The 24061-nt window shown below is 37.6% G+C and overlaps 1 protein-coding gene across 5 annotated transcripts; it reads right to left on the bottom strand.

Annotated features, from left to right (window-relative positions):
• Positions 1–3626: 3626 nt before the first annotated feature.
• Positions 3627–24061, bottom strand: MS4A13 (membrane spanning 4-domains A13). 5 transcript variants are annotated; one of them, XM_042906448.1, is made up of 8 exons: positions 23740–24061; positions 23462–23623; positions 21488–21606; positions 18853–18993; positions 15563–15619; positions 14273–14392; positions 10006–10101; positions 3627–4238 (listed from the first exon to the last, which is right to left on the bottom strand). In XM_042906448.1, the coding sequence occupies exons 3-8, from the start codon at positions 21539–21541 to the stop codon at positions 4179–4181; spliced, it is 528 nt and encodes a 175-aa protein (XP_042762382.1). In that variant the 5' UTR covers positions 21542–21606; positions 23462–23623; positions 23740–24061; the 3' UTR covers positions 3627–4178. The 5 variants fall into 5 exon arrangements, with proteins under 5 accessions (XP_042762382.1, XP_042762380.1, XP_042762383.1 ...); XM_042906446.1 differs by lacking the exon at positions 23462–23623; XM_042906449.1 differs by lacking the exon at positions 23462–23623 and having other exon boundaries at positions 23752–24061.

Genomic DNA, 24061 nt, shown 5'->3' with positions numbered 1-24061 from the left:
TGTGGAGGTTCCTCAAAAAAATTAAAAATAGATCCACCCTATGACCCAGCAATAGCATTGCTAGGAATCTACCCAAGGGATACAGGAATGCTGATGCATAAGGGCACATATACCCCAATGTTTAACAGTGCTCTCAACAATAGCCAAATTATGGAAAGAGCCTAAATGTCCATCAACTGACGAATGGATAAAGAAGATGTGGTTTATATATACAATGGAATACTACTTGGCAATGAGAAAGAATGAAGTATGGCCATTTGCTGCAACGTGGATAGAACTGGAGGGTATTTTGCTAAGTGAAATAAGTCAGGCAGAGAAAGACAGATACCATATGTTTTCACTCATATGTGGATCTTGAGAAACTTAACAGAAGACCATGGAGGAGGGGAAGGGGAAAAAATAGTTACAGAGAGGGAGGGATGCAAACCATAAGAGACCTTATCTTAAGGACTGAGAACAAACTAAGCATTGATGGGGTATGGGGGAGAGGGGAAAGTGGGTGATGGGCATGGAAGAGGGCACTTGTGATGAGCACTGGGTGTTGTATGGAAACTAGTTTGACAATAAATTATGTTAAAAAAAAAAGACTGTTCTCTCTGTGGCTGTTTTTATGCAGTTTTACTATGATGTGTCCTTAGATGTACGTTTCTTTGTATTTACTAAGTTTAGGATTATAACCCTTCTTGAATCTATGATTTGATATTTTCTTACATTATTAATTTTTTAATGTTTATTTTTCAGAGAGAGAGAGAGACAGAGCATGAGTGGGGGATTGGCAAAGAGAGAGGGAGACACAGAATCTGAAGCAGGCTCCAGGCTCTGAGCTGTCAGCACAGAGCCCGATGTGAGACTTGAACCCACGGACCATGACTTATTTGCTTTTATCTCTACTCTCCTGAAATTCTAAATACATGGTATTAGAATTTTTCATCAGTGCCATAGGTCTCTTACTCTTCCCACTCCCCACATTGCATTTTCGATCATTTTATCAATGCTTTAGTCTGATTTTTCCTTCTACTTTTTCTTTTATCTCACTGATTTCCTTATCAGCTATGTTTAAAAAAAATTTTTTTTTAATGTTTATTTATTTTTGAGAGAGAGAGAGATTGCTAGCTGGGGGGAGGGGGGGGCGGAAGTGGGGGAGACAGAGAGGGAGACACAGAATCCGAAGCAGCCTCCAGGCTCTGTCAGCACAGAGCCCGACGTGGGGCTCGGACTCAAGAACTGCAAGATCATGACCTGAGCTGAAGTCGGACGCTTAACCGACTTCCAGGCGCCCCTCCTTATCAGTTATGTTTAATAGCTGTTACATTCACATATTTAGATCTTAATTTGTTATGTCATTTCTCATTTCTTTCTCATTTTTATAATTTTCATTTCTCTCCTGAAATCTTACTTAAGATTTTATAATTCTGTTATTTGGATCTATTGTGGGCCTGTGGTTTCTCTTGGATTTCAGTTAATTTTTTAAATTGTTTTTTTAAAAAAAATTTTAATGTTTATTTATTTTTGAGAGAGAGAGAGAGAGAGATAGAGCATGAGCAGGGGAGGGGCAGAGAGTGAGGGAGACACAGAATCTGAAGCAGACTCCAGGCTGTGAGCTGTCAGCACAGAGCCCAACATGGGGCTGGAACTCACAGACTGTGAGATCATGACCTGAGCTGAAGTCGGACGCTTAACCAACTAAGCCACCCAGGTGCCCCTTTAAATTCTGGCTTTGATTGAACCCCCATTGTGTATGCAAAACCTTAGTGATAACTTGATGTTCAGGATAATGCTATTTTCCTCTTGAAATCTTTGCTTTGGTAGAGTGTTAGATTTAGAGAAGCTCGCTTTAGTACAATCTGTAACTGAGCTGGTTGGGTCTCGGCATCGGTCTGTGAGAGGGATGGCCCGCCTTTGCTCACTTTCACTGTTAGGATATAGCTCTTGTAGGGAACACAACAGAGAATTCTGGATGTTTATGAGTTTCTCACTTTTCAGTGAGCCTGAGCTCCAAGTACTTGTCTCCACAACCCAAAAGAACACTGGAAACTCCTCTCAGCTTCTTAACCTCTCATTTGCTGTTTGTGATTCAGAAAATGCATCTGCGGAAAAGCTATGCCAAAAGCTTGTATTGTGCCTTGTTTGCAACTCTGGAATCTTAGCTCCTTAAATCCAATCTCCCTAAATCCTAGATCTCAGGTTATCTTCGAACAGATGGTGTTTAAAAATTGTGGCTTGCCTTTGTTGCGTTCTTTGTAGGATGTTTGGGCTGCAAGAACCTAGTCCTTAATTGCTGAAAATGGAAACTCTCATTTTCATATTTTTAGCTACTACCAAAATCAATCTCTATAGTGAGCTTTCATTCAACTCCTAGGTATGTATTTTCAACTGTCTAATAGATCTCTCTACTTTAATGTCTCATAGTTATCTTAAATTCAATTTATCCAAAAATAGAATTTGTCATATTATTGAAGCCTGCTGTGTCTTTTACATTTTGTATCACTCAATCCAGAAACTGGTGGGGGGGGGGGTGGGTTATTTTAGATTCTTTTTTTCCTTCATCACCTATGTTTAATCAGTCATTATAGCTAAAACTTACCCTCTTTTTCATTACTTTTCTGAATCATTGCAATAGTTATCCATTACTCCCTCCCACACTCTAGCCGTTCTTATCAAATTTAACCTTTCTAATGCATTTCTCCCTATTCAATACTTTTTCCTCAAAAATAAATCCAAGCCTGTCATTCCCTACTTAAAAACTCTTCAATGGCTTCCCACTATATTCAAGATACAGTTCAATACAATACAGTCATCAATCTTTGATGATTTGTCTTAGTATCTGGCCTTTTCTTCCCTCTCCAACTTTCACTCGAACTGCTCCTTCTTGTCATTGTGTTTTAATTATATTTTAGTTATTAGAATATACTATGATCGTTCTCACATTTTGGTTTTTGCACTAGCTACTCTCATTTGAAATGTCTTCCCACCTTCCAATCTGCTTCATCAACTACAATTAACCCCCCTGCTCAGAGGCCATATCCTTCATAAAGCTTTATTTCCTCTTATATCCCAACAGAAGGATCATTATCTCTTCTGTGCCACTTCATTTGTTTCATACTTCTGTATATATATATATATATATATATATATATATATATATATATATCACACTGCATAGTCTTGATTTGTTACCTGTTTGTTTCTTCCCCTAAAACAAAAAAACAAAAAACTCTTCGTGGTGAGGTCCCTTATTAGTCTTTGATACTCCTGAGTTTAATATAATCATTAGCACACGGAAGACACTCAATGTGTGTTGAACCGAAATTCTTAGACCCATGAAATCTTTTTATAGCAACTGATGAAACCTTTTGAGACAAGGCCGAAAACCAACAAAAAACGGCAGCACATTTAAAAGAGAGCTACATGAACTCACTGGCATGATTGATTCTGCTGAGCAAGGCTTTCTGAAGTGCTGTTCCCTATTAGAAGAGAGGGGGAATCTGAATTCAGAACAGATTCTTGGGAGATTCTCCTGATTATGAAAAAGCAGCCTGTTCACTTTGAAAAGCAACTGCACAGATGATCAAAGCAATGAGAAATAAGAAGCAAGGGAAATGAAAGGGAAGAAAGACAGCAGAGACTTTCAGGGCAGGAAGGAACTTTAATGAGGAGAGAAACAGTCAAAGAGGAACAATGAAGGGACTATGAGTCGGATGACTTTGGATTCATCCTTTGTTCAAGTAGAAGCTAGTTCTGGTAGAAGAAGTCATGCTGAAATGTACTCTTTACTTGTATTTTAAAGTTTTCCTGAGAATGACGTAGTATCACTCACCAAGTCTTTATAGCCTGCCCTCTAGAGACAATCACAGATCTTTTTTATGGTCTCTTACGAAAGCTCTCTTAGGGAGAGGTGACAGCTTCAGAGTTAAGACAGGGTTGACAGGTTCAGAGTACTAGAAAATAATTTTTCCCTCATAATAACGTATTTAAATAGGGAAAAGCTTTCCACTTGGAGCCTACAAAAATATGTGCAGAGAAATTTCTTGAATACCGAGAAGAAAAAATCCAACTTGTTTTGTATTTTCTTTTGCACAACACCTGTGGGCTTTGTAGCAGCTTTTTGTTATACAGAGATATCATTAGGGCCCACAGCAGGTATGAGCACCAGGAAAAATCTCACATTTTTAAGGTTCTTAAAAAGTACTCTCAAATTCCTCTGGGACAGCTGTGAGACTATCTTCATTACGATGACTCTGAAAAAAAAATTAACCTCATGTAAATCATATCATGCTTCCTAATATCATACATCTAATGACTTAGTTTAAAAAAAATATAAGCAGTACTGATGTTTATAGAGTAAAATGTCAAAGTTCCATTTGTCCTCTTTCTGTCCCATCTCTACTTCAACCCACTCTCTTAATTCCTACTAGACGTTGGTAGGTTTGGCAGACTTCCAGACTTTAACAATAACAAAATATTCTTCTTGAACATGAACAGATGCCAGCACCCCACAAGTTACCTTGTCACGATATTTCCCAATTTTTACCCATTTCTTCCTTCCCAAAGTCACTGTCATTTTGACTTTTAGGTAATTAATCATTTCTTCCTAGTTTTACTAGCTTGCATCCCTCTGTAAACATTACAGTTCAGGTTTAGTTTTGCCTGGTTTCAAACGTCATACGAATGGAATCATAAAGCATGCATTCTTTGAGTCTGACTTTCCATACTTAACATTGAATAAATGAGAGTCATCATGTTGTTAAGGGAAGGTACAGTTCATTTTAATTACCACGTAGAATTTTGTTAGAGTAACATTCCTCAATATATTCACCACTCACCCATTTGCACTGTTTCCACCTTGGGACTATTATGAATTAATATTGGTATTTCCCTGGAAGTATACCTTAGTACATCCCCACACACATTTCTGCTGGATACGTACTAAGAACTAAAATTACTGATAGGGTATATACACCTTAACTTTCCATAATAATGCCCCAAAAGTTTTCAAAGTCGTTGTAATATTTTATATTCCAAGTAGGAGTGAAAGATTTCTTTTACCCATAGTCATTATCATTAGTTAGAATTGTATTTTGAAATGTAATCATTCTGTTAGGAAATTAATATCTCAGTGCAGTTTTAGTTTAATCTTTTTACTGAAATGGTTGGATTTATGTCTAATACCTTGCTATTTCTTTTCTATAGGTCTTGTGTCTTTTATGTTCCTCCCTTACCTATTAGTACTTTCTATATATTATCTTAATTTTTTGTTGATCTTATTTCCTTATAATTTTTCAGTGTTCTTACTCATTAGTCTAGGACTTCCAATGTGCATCTTAATTTACCAGTGTTTCAGATGAATGCTAATTTAATTCCAGTAAAATATAGAAACTTTGTTCTCGTATAGCTCTATTCCTTTCACCTTCCTTTGTGTTATTATTGTCATATTACACCTACATGTCATATAGTCAACAATACAGTGTTATAATTATTGACTTTGTAAACTTATTTCTTAAAATTTCAGAAAAAAAGGAGAAAATATGTATCTATAGAACAGGGATTGGCAAATTATGGCATATGGACCAAATTTGGCCCACTGCCTGTTTTGGAAAGTTTTACTGGAATAAAGCCATATCCATTCATTCATATATTGCCTATGGCTGCTTTAATGCTACAAGTTAGAGCTGAGTCATTGGGAATTAAGGTTGATAATCACATGACTTGAAAAAAAGATTATTTTCGATTGTCTGGGTGAGTTCAATGCAATTTACGCAATTGTCTTTTAAATCAGTTAAGAGAAGCACAAAAGATATATTTATATTGTTTTTATAGTCATCTGCGTAATTACCTTTACCTGATGCTCTTTATTTCTTCAGGTGTTGAGTGCCATCTGATATTACCTTCTTTTAGACCAAAGAATTTCCTATAGTGTCTAAGGCAGTTCTCCTAGCCACACATTCTCTTTGTTCATCTGTGTATGTCTTTATTTCACCTTCATTTCTGAATGGATAGTTAAAGGATATAGAGTTCATGCTTGACTGTTTTTTCCTCCAACACTTTAATATGCCATCTCACTACCTTCAGGCCTCTGTTGTTTCTATTTTTTTTTTTAAATTTTTTAATGTTTATTTTTGAGAGAGAGAGAGAGAGAGAGAGAGAGAGAGAGAGAGAGAGATGGAGTGTGAGTGGGGGAGGGGCAGAGAGCGAAGGAGACACAGAATCAGAAGCAGGCTCCAGGCTCTGAGCTGTCAGCACAGAGCCCCATGTGGGGCTCGAACTCACAAACCGTGAAATCATGACCTGAGCTGAAAAGTCAGAAGTTTAACCGACTGAGCCACCCCGGCGCCCCAGGCCTCCATTGTTTCTGATGAGAAGTCAGCTGTTAACCTTATAGTGGTTCTATTGTATATGAAATCAATTTTTCTCTTGCTGCTTTTAAGATTTTCTCTCCTTTTAAAATAAGTTTGGGTCTCAGGTGTCTAGGAGTGAATCTCTTTGTGATTATTCTAAGTGGATATTATTAAGCTTCTTACATATATAGAATAATACTTTTCATCAAATTTAGGAAAATTTTGGCCATTATTTCTTCAAGATTTTTTTCCTGTTCCTCCACTTTCTGGGATTCTCATTATGCATATGTTGGTGTACTAGATGGTGTCCCATAGATCTCTGGGGCTTTATTAAATTTTCTTATTATTTCCTGTTCTTCAGATTGGATGATCTATATTGTTCTATCGTGTTTGCTGATTTTGTCTTCTGTCAGAGATCTGCTCTTCAGTCCCTCTAGTGAGTTTTTCATTTCAGTAACAGTGTATTTCTAAACTCCAGAATTTCCATTTGGTTCTTTTTAAAAATTAGTATTTCTTTCATTTATATCATTGTTTATTAAAAATTAATAGCTTTATATAAAGAACTGTACATATTTGATGCAATTATATGAATTTAGGTGCAATTAGATGAATTTAGACATACACAAATACCATGATACCATATGACTACAATCAAGGTAATAGACATTAAGACTCTTATTTGATGAGTCATCATTTTTAATATTAATATGTTAACTAACATATTAGTCAACTTGTTTTTCTTTAGTTCTTTAAAGTCTTTCTTTGTGAAGCCCATCATTTGTCATTCTCTTCCTCCCTAAGACTGTATCTATTGACTGCTTTTTTTCAAGGGTGTCACTATTTCCTGTTTTTTGCTTGTCATATTTTTTTGTTGTTGTTGAAAAGTGGATATTTTACATAATATATTGTAGCTACTCTGGATTCTGATTCCCTTATCTTCTCCCCAAGAGTGGTTGTTATTGCTGCCTTTTGTGACTTGCCTGTATCAATTTTGTGGAGTCTGTGTCCCTTGCAGTATATAGCCTCTGATATATCAATCTACTTACTTTTTTCATTTTTTCATTTATGTTTTTAATCTTAAGACTGGTTTAATGGGGTTCTTCCTTGGTCAGGATAGGTGGTCAGCCAATCAGTGGTCAGAGGTGTGCTTAAACACCTTGTGATGTGCTGTACTGTGTCTCCCTAAAGTTTATATATTAAAGTCCTAACTCCTAGTGCCCCAGAATGTGACTGTATTAGAAGACAGTCTTTAAAGCAGTAATAAAGTTATAATAAAGTCATTAAGGTGGGCTTTACTCCAAATGACTGATGTCCTTATAAGAGGAGGGAAGACCATGTGAAGACCTAGGGAGAAGACAGACATTTAAAGCCAAAGAGAGAGGCCTCCGAAGAAACAAAACCCTGCCAACACCTCGATTTTGGAATTCCAGCTTCCAGAAATGTGAGAAATGAAATTCTAGTTGTTTTAGTCATCTGGTCTGTAATAGTTTGTTATGGTAGCCCTAGCGAAGTAATATATATTTTGAACCAGTAATATTTCCAGCCTTTGTCAATGAATCAATGTAGCTTAGGGGATGTATTCAAAGTTTAGGCTGTTTGTAAATCTGCCCCAGCTTTTAATTTGTGTTTGCAAGGTGTCTTATTCAGCCAGGGGTGAGCAGTTTACTAGGACCCTCTCCAGTGTCCTAATGCATGCATAGCCTAGCCCATGCACATTTATAATGTTCCAGGAAACAAGGATAAGTAGGATATTATCAAGGCCCACTTTGGCTCTCTTGCTCTCAGGATCTCCCCGTTAAGTTTCTGGCTGGTTGCCAGTCAATTCCTACCCGAACAAACATCATGAGCTCAGTTAGGTTGAGTGTTATATTGGCTTTCCTAGATTTTTGGCCACTGAGATGACTACCGTTTTAATAACACCCCTGGTCATTAAACTTTCTGTACTCTAACAGAGTAAAACCAAATAAAAACCAATCCTATGTAAACTTCTGCAAAAGGGAATCTGGGAGTGGAGGCTGGGAGGAATTGGAGCAGCCCCAAACTAAAATGTTTAAACTATTCTTAGTGAGATTTAGTGAATTTGCTTCAGTAAATGCTTCTCAATATTTTGTATGCTTTGGTAAATTTCCAGAATCTTTAAAAGATTGTTTATTGACAGTTTGTCCAGTTTTAGCATTTATTTTTAGGGAGCATTACTATATCCTCACTCAACCATTCTGGAAGCCCCACACATCCCCTCTGTTTAGAAAACTCTTTTTTCCATGTAGTCTCAGTTACTTCTGCACTTCAGTTAGTCCCTGCATGGAGGCCTTTTCTTACTATCCTATGTAAAAATAATCTTTGCTTTGTCTTTTTACTCCATTTCCTTTTACTCCATAAGTTTTCCACTTCCTTAAATTATTTATATATATATATATGTATGTGTGTATATATATATATATATATATATATGTATGTGTATATATATATATATATACACACATGTATGTAGTATATATAAACACTCAAAAATATAGTACTATAATATATATTATATATATCTAATATATAAAAGTATAGTATTAATCTAACATATATAGTACTATAAATTAATATAAATATAATATATATATAAAGATATGTATATGTGTGTATATATATATACATATATGTACATATGTTTGTGGGTGTATATATATGTGTGTGTGTGTGTGTGTGTGTATGTTATTTGTTAATTGTCTTTCTCTTCCACTGAAACGGAAAGCTTTCTGATGGTAGGGATGTTGTCTTGTTAATCACTGCATTCTTTTTTTTTTTTAATTCTTTTAATGTTTATTTATTTCTTGAGAGAGACAGAGTGTGAGTGGGGGAGGGGCAGAGAGAGAGAGAGGGAGACACAGAATCCGAAGCAGGCTCCAGGCTTCGAGCTGTCAGCATAGAGCCTCACGTAGGGCTCAAACTCACAAGCCACTTGAGCCAAAGTTAGCTTAACTGACTGAGCCACCCAGGTGCCCCTTAATCATTGCATTCTTAGTGCCTATTACAATGCCTAGTAAAGAGTAAGCCCTCCATAAATATGAAAGAAGGAATCAATGTAGGTACTTGGCTTTTTTAAGCTTGTGACAAAATAATCATTCTCATAAACTTCTGGATTCTGACAGCATTTTGGGATGTTATCAAACTTGTCACTACACTTCTAGAAATCAACTACCTACAGAAATACTAGTCTTATATGAAAAGATCATTGTTTATAATTTTTAAAAAACTGGAAAAAAGATAAATATGCAGCCAAAAAATGTTGAAATAGATACTAAGGAAAAGTATGATGCTACTAAAAGGCATTGTTTTGTTTTATCATGGAAAGATGTTTATGACAGTTGAGAAAAAATGCATGTGAGAAAGCAATATGAATAGGATCACACAGTTAGTAAAAAAGAAAACTGTATGTGTGGGTCTGCGTGTGTGTTTGTGTCTTTTTTGTGTGGATTTGGATGTGTGGGTATGATGAGGACAATAATTTACTCTAATTTTACTTGATAGTTTCAGGTATTACTTTGGTAACTTTATAAACAATAAGGAAAAACGTTAAAGGAAATAGTCACATATTCAATTTTCATGAGCTCTAACACATCGTATCATCTCTTTATAGAATGTGTGCTAGAAATCAACATCTCTTGACACGTACACTTACCAAACCAATACAGCCAAAGATTGCGTATGTTAATGCAACAGAAATCTCAAAGGAGTAAGAGAGCAGTAAAATACGTGAAACTTCCCTTCCAAGTTTCTGAAACCAGAAAATAGGGAGAAATCTTGCATTATTATCTTTAGTAAGTGCAAGTACATTCACAGAAAGAGCTCCTACCGTGACAAAGAAAACAGGAAAAATAAGTAAGATGCTTTCACCATCTGACTTCCCTAGTCATTTTCTACTCCTTAGCCTCTGGCTCCACTTTTTCTAGCCTTAATTCCCCCAGTTCACCATCTACAGCTTCCGTTTTTGATCTTCATCACTCAGCCTTCTAGTCTTGATTCTTAGAACTCTTCATTCTTGTTATTCTCTTCATGACGAGGGGCTCTATCCAAACACTTCAGTCAATAAGATTTGATTCTTCTGTCTCCAATGGTAAGACGCCTACTAAAAGATTTTATCAAGCAATCTTCATGTATTAAAACAACTATTGTTAATTACAGACCTACTTAAATGTATCTGTGTGGTGATAAAAATCTCACATAGAAATTGCTGGAACATGATGTGGAAGGATGGGTAAATACTCAAACACCACCATCTCACTTGGAAGTATAAGGTGATTATGATTTTGCTGGGATAATAAAGCAGATCCCTTCTGTTGCTGTCAGAAAGAGATTTTCTTTTTTTTTAAATATGAAATTTATTGTCAAATTGGTTTCCACACAACACCCAGTGCTCATCCCAACAGGTGCCCTCCTCAATGCCCATCACCCACCCTTCCCTCCCTCCCACCCCCCATCAACCCTCGGTTTGTTCTCAGTTTTTAAGAGTCTCTTATGGTTTGCCTCCTTCCCTCTCTGTAAAGAAAGATATTTTCAACTACATATCAGGATGAATGATACTGGTCTTAATCCTGAAAATAAATGTAGTTTTTGTGCTGGCTGTAGAAAGACAAGAATGATATGCAGACGTGGAAAGAGTAACATTACAATTTTCTCTCCTTCAGTTTTCTCTTCCTCCTTCTCCATTTTCATTCAGTTTATTTGATATCTTTTATGCAAGAAACTATTAGGTGGTAGGGATTAGACGGTAAGAATGAAATGACCAAAAATTCTAGCTTTCTTAAGGTTTATATTCAAGTAGAAAAGACAGATAATGTAAGGTAACATACGATAAGGTTAAATACGTCAAAAGGGATAAAAAACTTGCTCGGTAATTTTAGGGGACGGGAGGTTTACCCTAAGCCATTCATATCTAGGAAGGCTTCATAAAGAGGTAAGACATTGGAAATAAGAGTAGGACTGAGAAAAATGAAGGAGGGATGCAACATTCTAGGCAGCTTTGAATTTTCATTTACTAGTTTCAGTGTAACCTATCTTGTTCTGGAAAAAATGTAATAGCACACATTACAAGTGTGACAAAATAATTAAGAAATGGAGACATAAAATAGAAATGATAATAAAGCCAAAATACATATCACACGACCTATGGTTTGAAATATGAACGAAAAATTGAATGCAAGAATGACCGTGTTTTGGGGTGCCTGGGTGGCTCAGTCAGTTAAGCATCCAACTTCGGCTCAGGTCATGATCTCACGGTTTGTGAGTTCAAGCCCTGCATCGGGCTATGTACTGACAGCTCAGAGCCTGGAGCCTACTTTGGATTCTGTCTCCTTCTCTCTCTGCCCCTCCCAACTTGTGCTGTCTCTATGTCTCTCAAAAAATAAATAAATGTAAAAAAAAAAAAAGAGTGACTTGTGTTTTAAGAAAACGATAAAGGGAATTTAACTCGGGTGTAGGGAGTGCATGATGTTAACAGGAGGATAAAGAAAAGACTATAGAGGGTTTGAAATGGCAAGTTACCTTATCAGAATTCTGATCTAATTTTGTTGGCAGAAACACGATTGTAGCATCTTAGCTGGGAAGTTCTGGTGACCTCTTAGCTACCAAGATTGTAAAAAGTCATTTTGCCCACGTTCCTTAATTTATACATGTGAAGTGTTATTCTCAGACAAATTCTCCCCGCTTTTTGCCAGAAAAGTTCGAACAGGCAAACAGCAGAGAGTGACTGAGTTCTTGACACGTGATTTAAGCCTTTGAATCCCACATAAATCAGTGAGTGTCCTTTTCTTGCTTAAGTCAATTTGCATTGTATTTCCTGGCACTTACAACCAAGAGAGCCCTAATTAATAAAAATTAGAGTAAATAATAAATAGTACTTGGTAATTGGGAAGACAGTGGAGAGACAAGGGTACAGGATTGCATCAAGGTTTTGAGCTCCGGAGGCTGAAATAAGGGAGTCTTGCAGCGCAGTACTTTTGAGGAGGCAAATATTTTCCATTTTATATCTGTTGAAATTCTGTTTGACACCAGAAGCATATCCATATGAGATATACAGGCATATTTGGAATTACAGGCCTGGAGTCTGGGAGACAAAGCAGTTTAACTAACAGGTATGTGTTATCATTTGCTCCACTGACACATAAAAAAACTAAGGAACAGGGAAGTTAGGAAACTTGTCCGTAGGGTCACATACAATGAGTATTAAAGATAGTGTTTGAATAAAGTCAGTCTGGTTCTGGATTTATACTAGCAACCATTTTCCTATCTGAGAAGTATGTTTCAGGGGCATGCACTTTTTGGGATAGCTGAACCTACCTGGAAACACTGGTAACTTGATGAATTTGTGGGGTTAGCCAAGCAACTTGCTTATGTTAGAAAAGCTGGCATATGGAAAATATTGTAAAATGTTGGCTGCCTTAGTAAATGCAGGAGTAGAATTCTATAATGCCTCCAGGAAAAGATTGTGGGTCTAATATATAAGTTCATTTCATGTAATTAATCACAGCAAACAAAACTGAAACATGTGCATTTGGGAGACTGAAATTGATCATTAATACTGACTTCAGGTCAGCACTGATGGTCCCTTTATAATACAGTGCAGGTAGAGAGCGCGATGGGGGGAGTAGGAAGTTCATCCCTCATCTACAATGACTCTTCTCATTAGAATTATTTTTGAACTAAAACTTTCAAATTGTTATTTTTTGTTCTGTTGTTCGAAAATAAAGAGGAGGGGCATCTGGGTGGCTCAGTCAGGTAAGCGTCTGACTTTGGCTCAGGCTAAGATCTCACGGTCCTTGAGCTGGAGCCCTGTGTTGGGCTCCGTGCTGACAGCTCAGAGCCTGGAGCCTGCTTCAGATTGTGTGTCTCCCTCTCTCTCTGCCCCTCCTCTGCTTGTGCTCGGTCTCTCTCTTTCAAAAATAAACAAACATTGAAAACAAAATTGAAGAAAAAGAAAGTAAGGAGGAGCTCCACTCTAGTATGTTCTCATTTGAAATGGAAGATTTTTAAGTATTGCTGAAGTCTTTTGCAGCACTAATATTCTGGGATTCTGAATTTAAAGCCAACACAATTGAAACAGATTGTGATATCAGTGAAGATACTCACATTTAATGGAAGATGTTACTATCTTACAAAGAAATGCAGTTATTTCTCTAGTACAAGGTATACGATTGGTTATTCGATTAAATGGAAGCAAGACAGATTCATGTACATTTAGCATTTGAGGACACAAGGCAAATTGATGCGAGACACAAAAATAGGCTACACATGAAAAGCTCTGTGTTAAACCAGAAATTACTAGGTGTCAACAATTCCAACTATAAGCATTGGGAAGCAGAATTCTTTTGTTGATTTTGGGAATCGTTTTAAGGTCTAGGATTATACTTTTCTTTCATTAAGAGAATCATCAGTGACCCTACGCCTAATGCATATACACTTATCACTGAAGCCTTCACATTATTTACTTGCTTTGTTTTAATTAGGCATGTCAGGAATTCAAACATTCTAGTAATATTTACCAAAAAATCATGTCAGAATTATTTTTGAATTAAAATTTTCAATCAAGGGGCGCCCGGTGGCTCGGTCAGTTAAGCACTCGATTCTTGATTTTGCCTCAGGTCATGATCTCATGGTTCATGAGACTGAGAGCCCTGTGTTGGGCTCTGCGCTGACAGTGTGGAACCTGCTTGATATTGTCCCCCCTGCCATTCCGTCCCTCCCTTGCTCGTGCGGGTGCACATTTACTCTCTCTCTCTCAAAGTAAATAAACATAAAAAAACCCAAAATAACTTTCAATCAAGACCTTATTACTTAAATAAAAGAATTTCCTGAAGACTGGTAAAAGCTTTGTTTTACCTCCAAAGGCTTTAAAACCTTGGAAGAGAATTGTTTTAAATTAAGATGTTCCTAAGGAATTGGCCACTTACCGCTTGTCCATAATTCCTATATGACACCGAATTAAAAGAAGACAACTCAATTATTGTTAGAACTGATGCAATAACTGAAGTCATTATGCATGAGATGTTCATGATCAGAGCAAATGTAATCTGTAAAGAAGATACATGGAAAGTTTGTTATATTCAAAATAAACACTTTGGTTGTTTGTACTGCTGAAAAAAAATCATCTAGTCAAAATGCTGATCTAGTTTCTGAAGTTTCAGAGGTGTTAGTATGCTTGCCATTAGAGTAAAATATTTTTCTGGTTTACATGATACCCAGTTAATCTGGAGGGAACAGTGAAATATCACACCAATAAGCATCAGTCTTCCATTTGGGCTTAAAAATGTTGTATTTTACAATATTCTGGGTCATATGAAAGAAAGATGAAGATAGGGTTTGAACAAAAGGAGTTCCACTGCAAAGAGGAAAAGAAAAAAAAAGATGGAAAATGACTGCTTGTAAAAATAAGTCAAATAAGGGGCGCCTGGGTGGCTCAGTCGGTTGAGCGGCTGACTTCGGCCCAGGTCATGATCTCGTGGTCCGTGAGTTCGAGCCCCGCGTCGGGCTCTGTGCTGACAGCTCAGAGCCTGGAGCCTGTTTCAGATTCTGTGTCTCCCTCTCTCTGACCCTCCCCCGTTCATGCTTTGTCTCTCTCTGTCTCAAAAATAAATGAACATTAAAAAAAAATGTAAAAAAAGTAAGTCAAATAAGAGTCAATGATTTTTAACCCAGGATTTTCATTCTCTAGGGAGATCCATCCGTATCTTTGGATGTAAGATTTTATCTGTAAAACTGTGAGATCAGACTCATTGACTTCTAAGGTATCTTTGAGCTCTAAGATTCTGAGAGTTTTTTTCTTTCCAATATCTTACCTGTACCATAGATGGATCCTCTGGATAGATCCTCTATCTTATTACAAGATCCAATACTATCCCCAAACTAGACAGACAGTTTGGAAAATAAAGTTTTATAGTAGTATTATGTCTATACATAAAGGCATTATTAGGTCCTATTAAATTTTTTCTACTAGTAAAGTTCATACAACGTTAAAATAAGATAGAATACTAAACCAAAAACGCCCTATCTTTAAATTTAGAAACCTTTGCATAATGATACTGACCACTATAGAATGTCTACATTAAATTACGTGTTCCTAGATTTTCACTTGATTCTTTATTTTACAAGCACGGTAGATTCCTTCATTGTTTAGATACTCACTAAAACCTTTTAGTTTTGTGACAAGTGATTTCTAGGATACCCTAAGTATCTCCACTTACCACGCCTGGAGTTGGATGCTTTACTACTCTTATTATGGAGACTCCTGCAATGATAAACTGGATATAAAAACATATTTATAAATACTCATTGATGATGCTCATCAACTTAAAACATATTTTTAACAACTCCTCTTCTAAGTCAATTATTTTTAGACTACAAAGAATTATAAAATATAAAGAGGTTTCAGTAGAAGGGGTCAGGACAAGTTTCCATCATATAGTCATGAACTGAAACGTTATAGCAGGGTCACTAATCACAGAAACTTATGGGGAACAGTGGGCAGAATTCAGGTTGTGGGATATGCCAAAGATGACTTCAAGAGTCCCGAGTCAGGGACCAAGTTTGCTTATATCTGCACAGACTTTCTGAACTCACTTGATTATTATTTCGAATGCTATCCTTCCTAATAAATTGAAGCCACTGATTGTAATTACTGTGTATATATCCAGATGTGGAAAAAGTGGCTCATGAGTCTATTCCAAATTGTTTGTACAAAACACACCTCTTGAAACTGTAGTCATTATTAAGGTAACAACTACATTTCATGTTTTTGCCTTTTTTTTTAAGAGTTTCCATTATTTTATACCAAGTTACTTTGTCTATTTCCCAGAAGTGTAAAGCTATGCCATATTGTTTGAAGGTGAGCTGTACAATTCCCTTGATATATTCCTTTTGTCTTATCTGTTTTAGGCATTTTCACAAAGATCTAAGTCAAAGAATAATTTGTGGAAACACAGCATTCATGCTATCCCGTTTACAGGAAGGCCAAACCTTGAAGCTTACTAACTCCTAATTATCTTTAAGGATAACTTAAATCTGCACACTCAGCACTTCATTCTGTAACATTCTGTAAGCTGAGATTTCTAAGAAGTACACAGTGAAAGGAAGAACTAGTATAAAGGTGAATTTTAAACTAGAGTGCTCTCTAGCTAATTACCAAACCATGTGCTTCACAAAATACCTTTCAAAGTTTATGACCTCAGTGAGAAGTTTTGCGTTTAATTAAATTTGATTGAAGTTTTAGATAATTTATTCTAGGAGTTACACATGCTATTTTTGTAACACGTATGATTAAACGCTGAGGGCCATGAATCATTTATCTGGATTTTGACTGCAAATTCACTATTCTACTGTTCTGTAAAGCAATGCATTGACACCTGTGAACCAACATATAAAGGCAGGGGATCTCCTAGAGGCCACAACTTTCTCTATAGCCCTCTCAAGTGGTGGTCATTTTCTCTTACAGCCCTGATACCATTGGTTCTAGGCATAAGATAAGTGGTCTCCTTCCTCCTCATTATTACTTTCAACTCTCTCTCTCGTCAAATATTGTCAGATTTTACCACCCACTATCTGTCCTGGTTGAAGTCATCTATTGACGACTTGGTCACTCCTCTTGGTGATTTTAATTCTTGTCTCACTCTCTCACACCTCTTACATCTTGGTAATTATCCTTCTAACACCCTGGGCTTGTGGTTCTTTGACTTTCTCTTCTCCAGACCTCCGACCCCATCCTATCTCAGTCACTCACTCCCATATTCATTCTCTTGTGCTTGTTTCTACCAATAAGTGTAACATCTTTCAAATCTCAATTTAAAGTATCCCACTAGGACCACCAGCTTCTATCTCTATACCTCATGCCTGTGGTATCACAACTCTAACAGTCATTTGGATTGGATTTATAATCGAGACCCTCACCTCTCCGTTATATTCTCTCCTTTGCCAGTTTAAACTCCATGGTCAACACGACATTCACTTACATACACTTTCAACTCCTTTTCACAGTTCTTGTTTGATCACAGATCATGGTCAAATCCAAATCCTGATTAAATGCAGTTCTCCTTCCTACTGAATGCCTGCACCCATGTGGCCAAACATGACCTAAGACACACAACAATCTTGACCCATCTCACTACACACAAATCATGTTCCTAAAGCTTAAGTGAGCTCTTAATGCTTAGCGAAAGGCAAACTACTTTTCCACAATGCATGCACTCTCTTTTTCTGGATGACTATTTCATATTCTTTCTTCAAACAACCAGTCCATTATCCCATTCTCATTCCCAGCTCATGATCTGACTTCCTAATTCACGGAGATATCTGAAGCCATTGGAAGAAAAGTTCCATAAGCTCCCAATGTCCCATCTACTTGCAAATCAAAATTTGTCCTTTCTGTTCCTCTACCTTTCCATCCCATTACCCACCTTGGCTCTGTTTACATTATAGATGGACAGTTCTTTGTTGTGGGAGCCATCCTATATGTTTGTGAGGTATTTAGTCATATCCTTGTCTTCTGCCTGCTAGAAGCTCACCCCAGGTGTGAAAACCAAAAATGTCTCCAGACATCACCAAATATTCTCTGAGGGGCAAAACCAGCTCTCATTGAGAACCACTGCTAGAGATGAACTTCCCATGGACCTAGCTATTTTATGTATTAAAATTCATCATCTCTTGCCTACACCAGTACGGGATTCTAATAATCCCAACCTGCTTCCATTTATTTCATATCCATTTTCTCTCTTCTGGTTCAGTCCCCTCGATAAATGACATGATACTTCCAACTTACTGAAGCAAATAAGCAAACTCTCTCTTGACCCAAAGTTCCCCAGCTACTACCTCATTTCTCTACATACACTACATTACACCGAACTCCTTAAAGGAGTTGTATCTGTGGTCTCTAGTTCTCCTCCCGTTATTTCTTAAACCAACTCCAGTCAGGTTTTTGCCCCACCATTCAACTGAACCTACATGTCAAGTTTATTGCTGGCTTCCATATTGCTAAATCCAATGGCCAATTCTCAGCCCTATTTGGCAAAATAACAGATTTCAATATAGTTTATCTTTCCTTAATTGTTTACTTGGCTTTGAGGATGCTGTACTCTCCAAATTTTTTATTCCTTTATGGCTGTCTAGAAACCACAGAATACACACATTAGAAAATGTGAGTGTAGACTCATTGTGTGAAGAAGGACCCTAAATATGAAAACTAACCAGGCTAATGGCTATTATAATTCAGATTCTTTGTCTTCCACATATCTAAGGACAATCCAACCTGTGGTTGTCACAGTCTATTCCCTCCTGTATCCACATCTCTTATAATAGCACTGGTAAATTAAAGGGTCTCAAAAAATATCTGTTGAAAAAAGGAATTTGATTTTGAATAAGTTACCAACATGGGATTTACTTACATAATTCTGAAAACTCTGTTTAGAAATTGTTCCCTATCTTCCACTAGTGGCACAAATAGTATTTACGGCATGATGAAATCATATAAATATATTCTACTCACGATGACTCCCCATAAAGGACATCCTGCTTTGTAAGTTATAGGTTCGTATGTCCCAAAGACTCCTCTAATTTGTCCCATATACAAAATCAATAGGAAGTACCACATGAAAACATGAAATATGCCAATCATAATCTGGACAGCCTGCGAGAAGAGAATGGTATTAGTACTGAAACCATGCAATTTACAACATAATTCCAGTAAGTGTTAACTAGAAGACACGTTCAAGGTTTTTATGAAAGATAAAAGTAAAATAGCAATGCACTTACCATGTATTTTCTGGATTGGTTAGCTTCAAAAGAGAGCCCTAACTAGAAAGTACTGAGGTTTACCAAATAGGAGTAAGCCATACTTGGAGCAGCAGAATGTTCAATGATAATTCTGGTCAATTCTCTCATAAAAAAGTTGACAGTCTGACTCTACTACTGGCTGTCTTCCCTACCTATCAAATAATGGCAGGAGAAAACTGAAGGTATTTGAGGAAAACTGTGGTTCTAATTGATTTGCATGCAGGAAGCCATGTGGCCAATATTTGCTTGTACATTAGTAATTTATTAAGGTTGAATCACTTTTTGCATCTTTTATTTATCTTTTCTTTCAAGGCCTAGTTGTTGTGTATCTTGTTCACAAGCATGCTGGGGTGAGGCATGGTCCAACACAGAAATACAAAGAGGGGCACCTGGGTAGCCCAGTTGGTTGAGTGTCCGACTCTTGATTTCGGCTCAGGTCATGATCCCAGGGTCGTGGGATGGAGCCCTGTGTCAGGCACTATGCTAAGCGTGGTGCCTGCTTAAGATTCTCTCTCTCTCTCTCTCTCTCTCTCTCTCTCTCTCTCTGCCCCCTCCCCTCCCCATGCTCTCTCCCTCTCTCTAAAACTAGGGATAAAAGAAAAAGAAAGCAAGAAATACAAAGAATTTCCAATGTAGACTTGCTTGTATGAGGTCTTCCTATTGGATAGGGGAGGGGTTGTGTAGGGGAGAATTATTACTCAACTTTAATTTGTAAGAAGATAATTATAATCCAAGTAAATAGGTGCCAGTAAATTTATTTCTCAATTTATATGTGGACTGGTATTTCATATATTGGATCACATTTTTAACTACTCTTTAAAAATTTCAGAGGGTACATTATTTTCACTTTAACATAAATTTTAATAGGACACTGCTTAGTGTTTTAATAGTTCCAGCTCTTGGTAAAGCAAGTAGCCTAAAAACACATAAATGCAATTGGCTAATATTAGAGATACACTTTAGAGAATTTTCTTTTATAGAAAGACCACTTTTGGGTAACAACCTTATGCACTTTTTACAGATTTAGAATTTAGGATTTCTTCTGCATCAAATTTGGAAGAATGGCATTATCTTCAGAGATTCTTTGGATTCGATTGGGAGAAAATCACAAAATCCTTGAGGGCCCGGACTTCAGTTATCTCCCCGTTGTCACCAGCCTCTAATATGGTGCCCGGCATAGAGCAGGCATCCAGTAAATACCTCTTGTAGAAGCACATCAGTATGAAGAACATTAATTCCACATGGCTTTCCAACTGTTAAGTGAGTGGGCTTGAAAAAGTGTCTCCTTGGCAGTTTTCCTGTATAATACTATGAAACATCCAAGTAGCCAAAGCTTGAAAAGGACTCTACAAGAAAGCAAGGTTGCTAGTGTGTGAAGGACAAGATGGGTTTTCTTATTTAAAAATGGTTCTTAACCTAGAGTCAACAGATGGGATTCTAGGAAGTCACAGTCCTCTTCCCCCAACACAAAAATATGAGGGCCAAAGATTATTATATACACATGAATCTGGGGAGAAGATTCAGAACCTTCTTCCTATGTACAAAGGGGTCTGCGACTACAAAGAGATTAATAACCTCTGCTGAACAGTCAGGTGGGAGACTTAGACAAGTGATCTACACAGCAGCCAAGTTCAAAGGAAAAGTTCACATCCAGTGGAGAAGTTCTTTCTCCTTCAGATATGAAAGGGCATGATCTTCCTAATTCCTTGGTGTTTATTAAGAGCTAGCTAAGCTCTCTGTTTATAACTTAAAGAGACGAATTAGTAACCATCCTCGCGCATAGACATCAATACAGTAATTGAAAGAGATCAGCAATGGATCTCTCTCTTAGTTAAAAAAAATACCATGTCTTTGATTTCTTTTTGGGATTTATTTCTTACCCTGTGTATATTGGTTTAGTCAGTATGCTTATATCTAAGCACGTATTTCTTTATGAAGAGACAGAAGATAAGTCAAAATTTGTAGAAGGCAATTAGCATTAAAAAACATTTTTTGGGTGAAGGGGAGTGGGAGATACAGGCTTCCAGTTATGGAATGAGTAAGTCACAGGAATAAAAGGTACAGCACAAGGAATATAGTCTATATCGTAATAGCATTGTATGGTGACAGATGGTAGCTATACTTGTGTTGAACATAGCATAACATATAGTCATGTTGAGTCACTACGTTTTATACCTGAAACTGATGTAACATTGTGTGTCAACTAAAAAAAAAAACCCAAAAATCTTAAAAGCCCATTTTTTTTTTTATCTTAACCAAATATGCCCCTCTTCAGATGGAAGAACCATCCTCGCTCAACTGAAATAGTGCATGTTCCTGAATTTAATCAAGAGCGAAGTCTTACTTACCCCTAAAACAAGACTGTCTGCTGTAGAGAGTTTTGAACATACACATACAGCCATACCACCAGCATTTCCTCTAGATGATTATGCTTCGAATCTTTGGTGATATCTTTATTAGCAAACTTCTACAAAACGACACAAAACACATATACACGCTTTGCTTCAAAGAAAGTTTGATTCTTTCCCTACTGTTTCACAACCACCTCCCCAAACTCTGAAGCAACTGCTTTCTTCTTTCCCTGCCTTACTTTGTAAAGGTATCAGTTTGCATCTGCCTGTTCTGAATAACAGCCTCCATAAGTGAAAGGTCTCTCTATGACTAAAAAGTATAGGTATATTACAGTTATTTTTCCTGAGTAGGCAACAGTGGCTCTGGATGATAAGGTATAAAGAACACCCAGGGAACAGAGCTAGAGAATTTTCAGTAAAGCTTTTACAATTCATTTGCAATGTGTAATCGATTCAATGCAATTCATAATGCCATGTTTGCATTTCAAACCCAAGTTCTTGTACTTAAATTCATCATGGGCTCATGATTTTTTTCTTTTTTTTCCTACACACGGTTTGCTATCTTTCTGTGTGAAAGAACTTTTTCTGCCATCAGACAACTTACCGGAGTTGCTTCTACAATCCTAAAGGCTTCTCCTGTTCTTTTGTTATTGTTTTGTTTTTTCCTGTTATTCCTGCATTTCTCCCTGGTGTTCAGAAAACCTGGCTAATAATTGTATCCTTTATGGATCTGACGTTACATCGTCCTACATCTTCTAACATGTCATACTTGGGTCAATAACATGAATCATGCTACTTAGCCCGGTGATCATCTAAGGTATGATCTTAAACCTGGAGTCTTGGTCCTTTCAGAAAGGAGGGTTTGAGTAAATGATCTCTCATTCCCTATACCCTTAAAATCTCATGATTTGATTATTTTAATGAGTCGTTAGTTGCAAATATTGGTTTTCTGAGTGTCTCTTAAATCTCTTAAAGTATAGAGACAGAAAAAAGCTAGGCAAGAATTTAAGAGCTACTGACAGCAGAGAAAACAATGTTAATCACCTAAGTATAAATAATAAGTTTTGTATATTAAAATGCCACCTCTGAGAAATACCAAAGAAAGGGTATAGGCCTAGACAGCAACCAAGATTGATCATTTTGTCATGCTTAAATAAAAGACACAGAATTTCAGAATTCATGTATAAAGTAATGAGGAAGTCATATCTAGATTGCTAGGAAAATCATAAAAAATAATTAGCCCTTTGGCGTACGCAGAAAAAATTCTTTTCACAAAGCGGATAGTGGAAGCACCACGAGTGACTTGGGGAGGATATTTAGCACCTTTGGCATCTCCATCAGGCCCCCACCCAAACCACCAACACTTTAAGGAAGTACTCATTAAAGCACCAAGAAAAAACAGGTTGTGTGTGTGTGTTTAAAATTCTTTAGCTTAACTGCTGGAAGGAAGAAACTAAGAAATTCGACAATATGTTGCTGGAATAAAGGATAGTTAGCACTTTTTCAAATGACATTCTATCTACATTCAGTTACCCTACAACCCAGTTAAGCATCTCATTTTTGTAAAATTAGATGAATAAAAAATAAATAATAAATAATTTATTTGTATTTATTTTCTGGTGGTCCCATCCCTAATCCCAAAAGCCAGCTGCAGAACAAGCCCCTAGCCCTTATTCCCAGCCCTATCTTCATCCCCTACACTTGCCTTATTACATAGTAATTCTGGAACAGTCACAGAGAGCTCATGTCTAGAAACCTCTTGTCCATCTTTAGCACGCGACGCCTCACTGTCTTCAGAATAAAGTTCAAACTCTTTGGCAGGGCAGAGAAAGCCCTTCATCAAATGTTCTCTGCCCACCTTCTCAGCCTCATCCCTGTCACTCCTTGGGGTTCAGCCCCAACAGCTCCAAAACAACCTTCCTTGGGAAGCCTCTGCCCCACCAGTCCGTTAATACTCCTCTCCTTGCTCACCTAAACTACATCACGGTGTCACCTCACTTTGGATGATCAGGACTGGCTCCCGAGGCAGGGTGAGCTCCCGGAAGTGGAGGGATTCATTTCTGCACTTCCAGGGCCAGACCTGGGCTGTGACCCTGGGACTCACACTTGATGAAACGGACTGGCTGAGGCCATCTGCACAAAGATGGGCGGGGCAGAATAAGGGAGGTGGGGGACACCCAATCCTGTCTCCATGCCCCCTGAGGGCTTTTAACACCGAAGAAATCGCGGAAGCAAAGCGACATCATTACCCCTCATTTTACTTGGTCAAGGTCCTAAGGATCGAGTTTTGCCCTCTCAGGTCCAAGCCGAGGCTAAGAGGGGGATCCCCGCAGGGGCTGGTCTCCCTGCCCAGCAGCGCTCCTCCAGCACCCCGTCCGGGTCGTCCTGCCAGTACCCAGGCCTAGCTCAAGAGGCAGATTTCAGCTGGCGGCGCCCTCAGGGCCAGGCCCCCAGACTCTACTGGGCGAGCATCACTGAGCTTGCCAGGAGCCCAGGACCCAGCAGGCCCGCAGGCTCTTCAGGCCACGCGGGCCTCCAACGGCAGCAGCAGCTGCACCTTCCTCTTGTGCC

This window comes from Panthera leo, chromosome D1 (assembly GCF_018350215.1).
Source record: "Panthera leo isolate Ple1 chromosome D1, P.leo_Ple1_pat1.1, whole genome shotgun sequence".
NCBI classification, from domain to species: domain Eukaryota; kingdom Metazoa; phylum Chordata; class Mammalia; order Carnivora; family Felidae; genus Panthera; species Panthera leo.
This window is presented reverse-complemented; position numbering and strand designations above follow the sequence as displayed.

What these genes read in the sequence shown, in the direction of transcription:
- MS4A13 (XM_042906448.1), bottom strand. Translation starts at nt 21,541, where the DNA reads ATGGCTGTATGTGTATGTTCAAAACTCTCTACAGCAGACAGTCTTGTT. An exon ending in GTCCTTTATGGGGAGTCATC is followed by an intron (nt 15,620 to 18,852) that starts GTGAGTAGAATA and finishes TTTTATATCCAG; the next exon opens with TTTATCATTGCAGGAGTCTC. An exon ending in AGCATCCAACTCCAGGCGTG is followed by an intron (nt 14,393 to 15,562) that starts GTAAGTGGAGAT and finishes TCTTCTTTACAG; the next exon opens with ATTACATTTGCTCTGATCAT.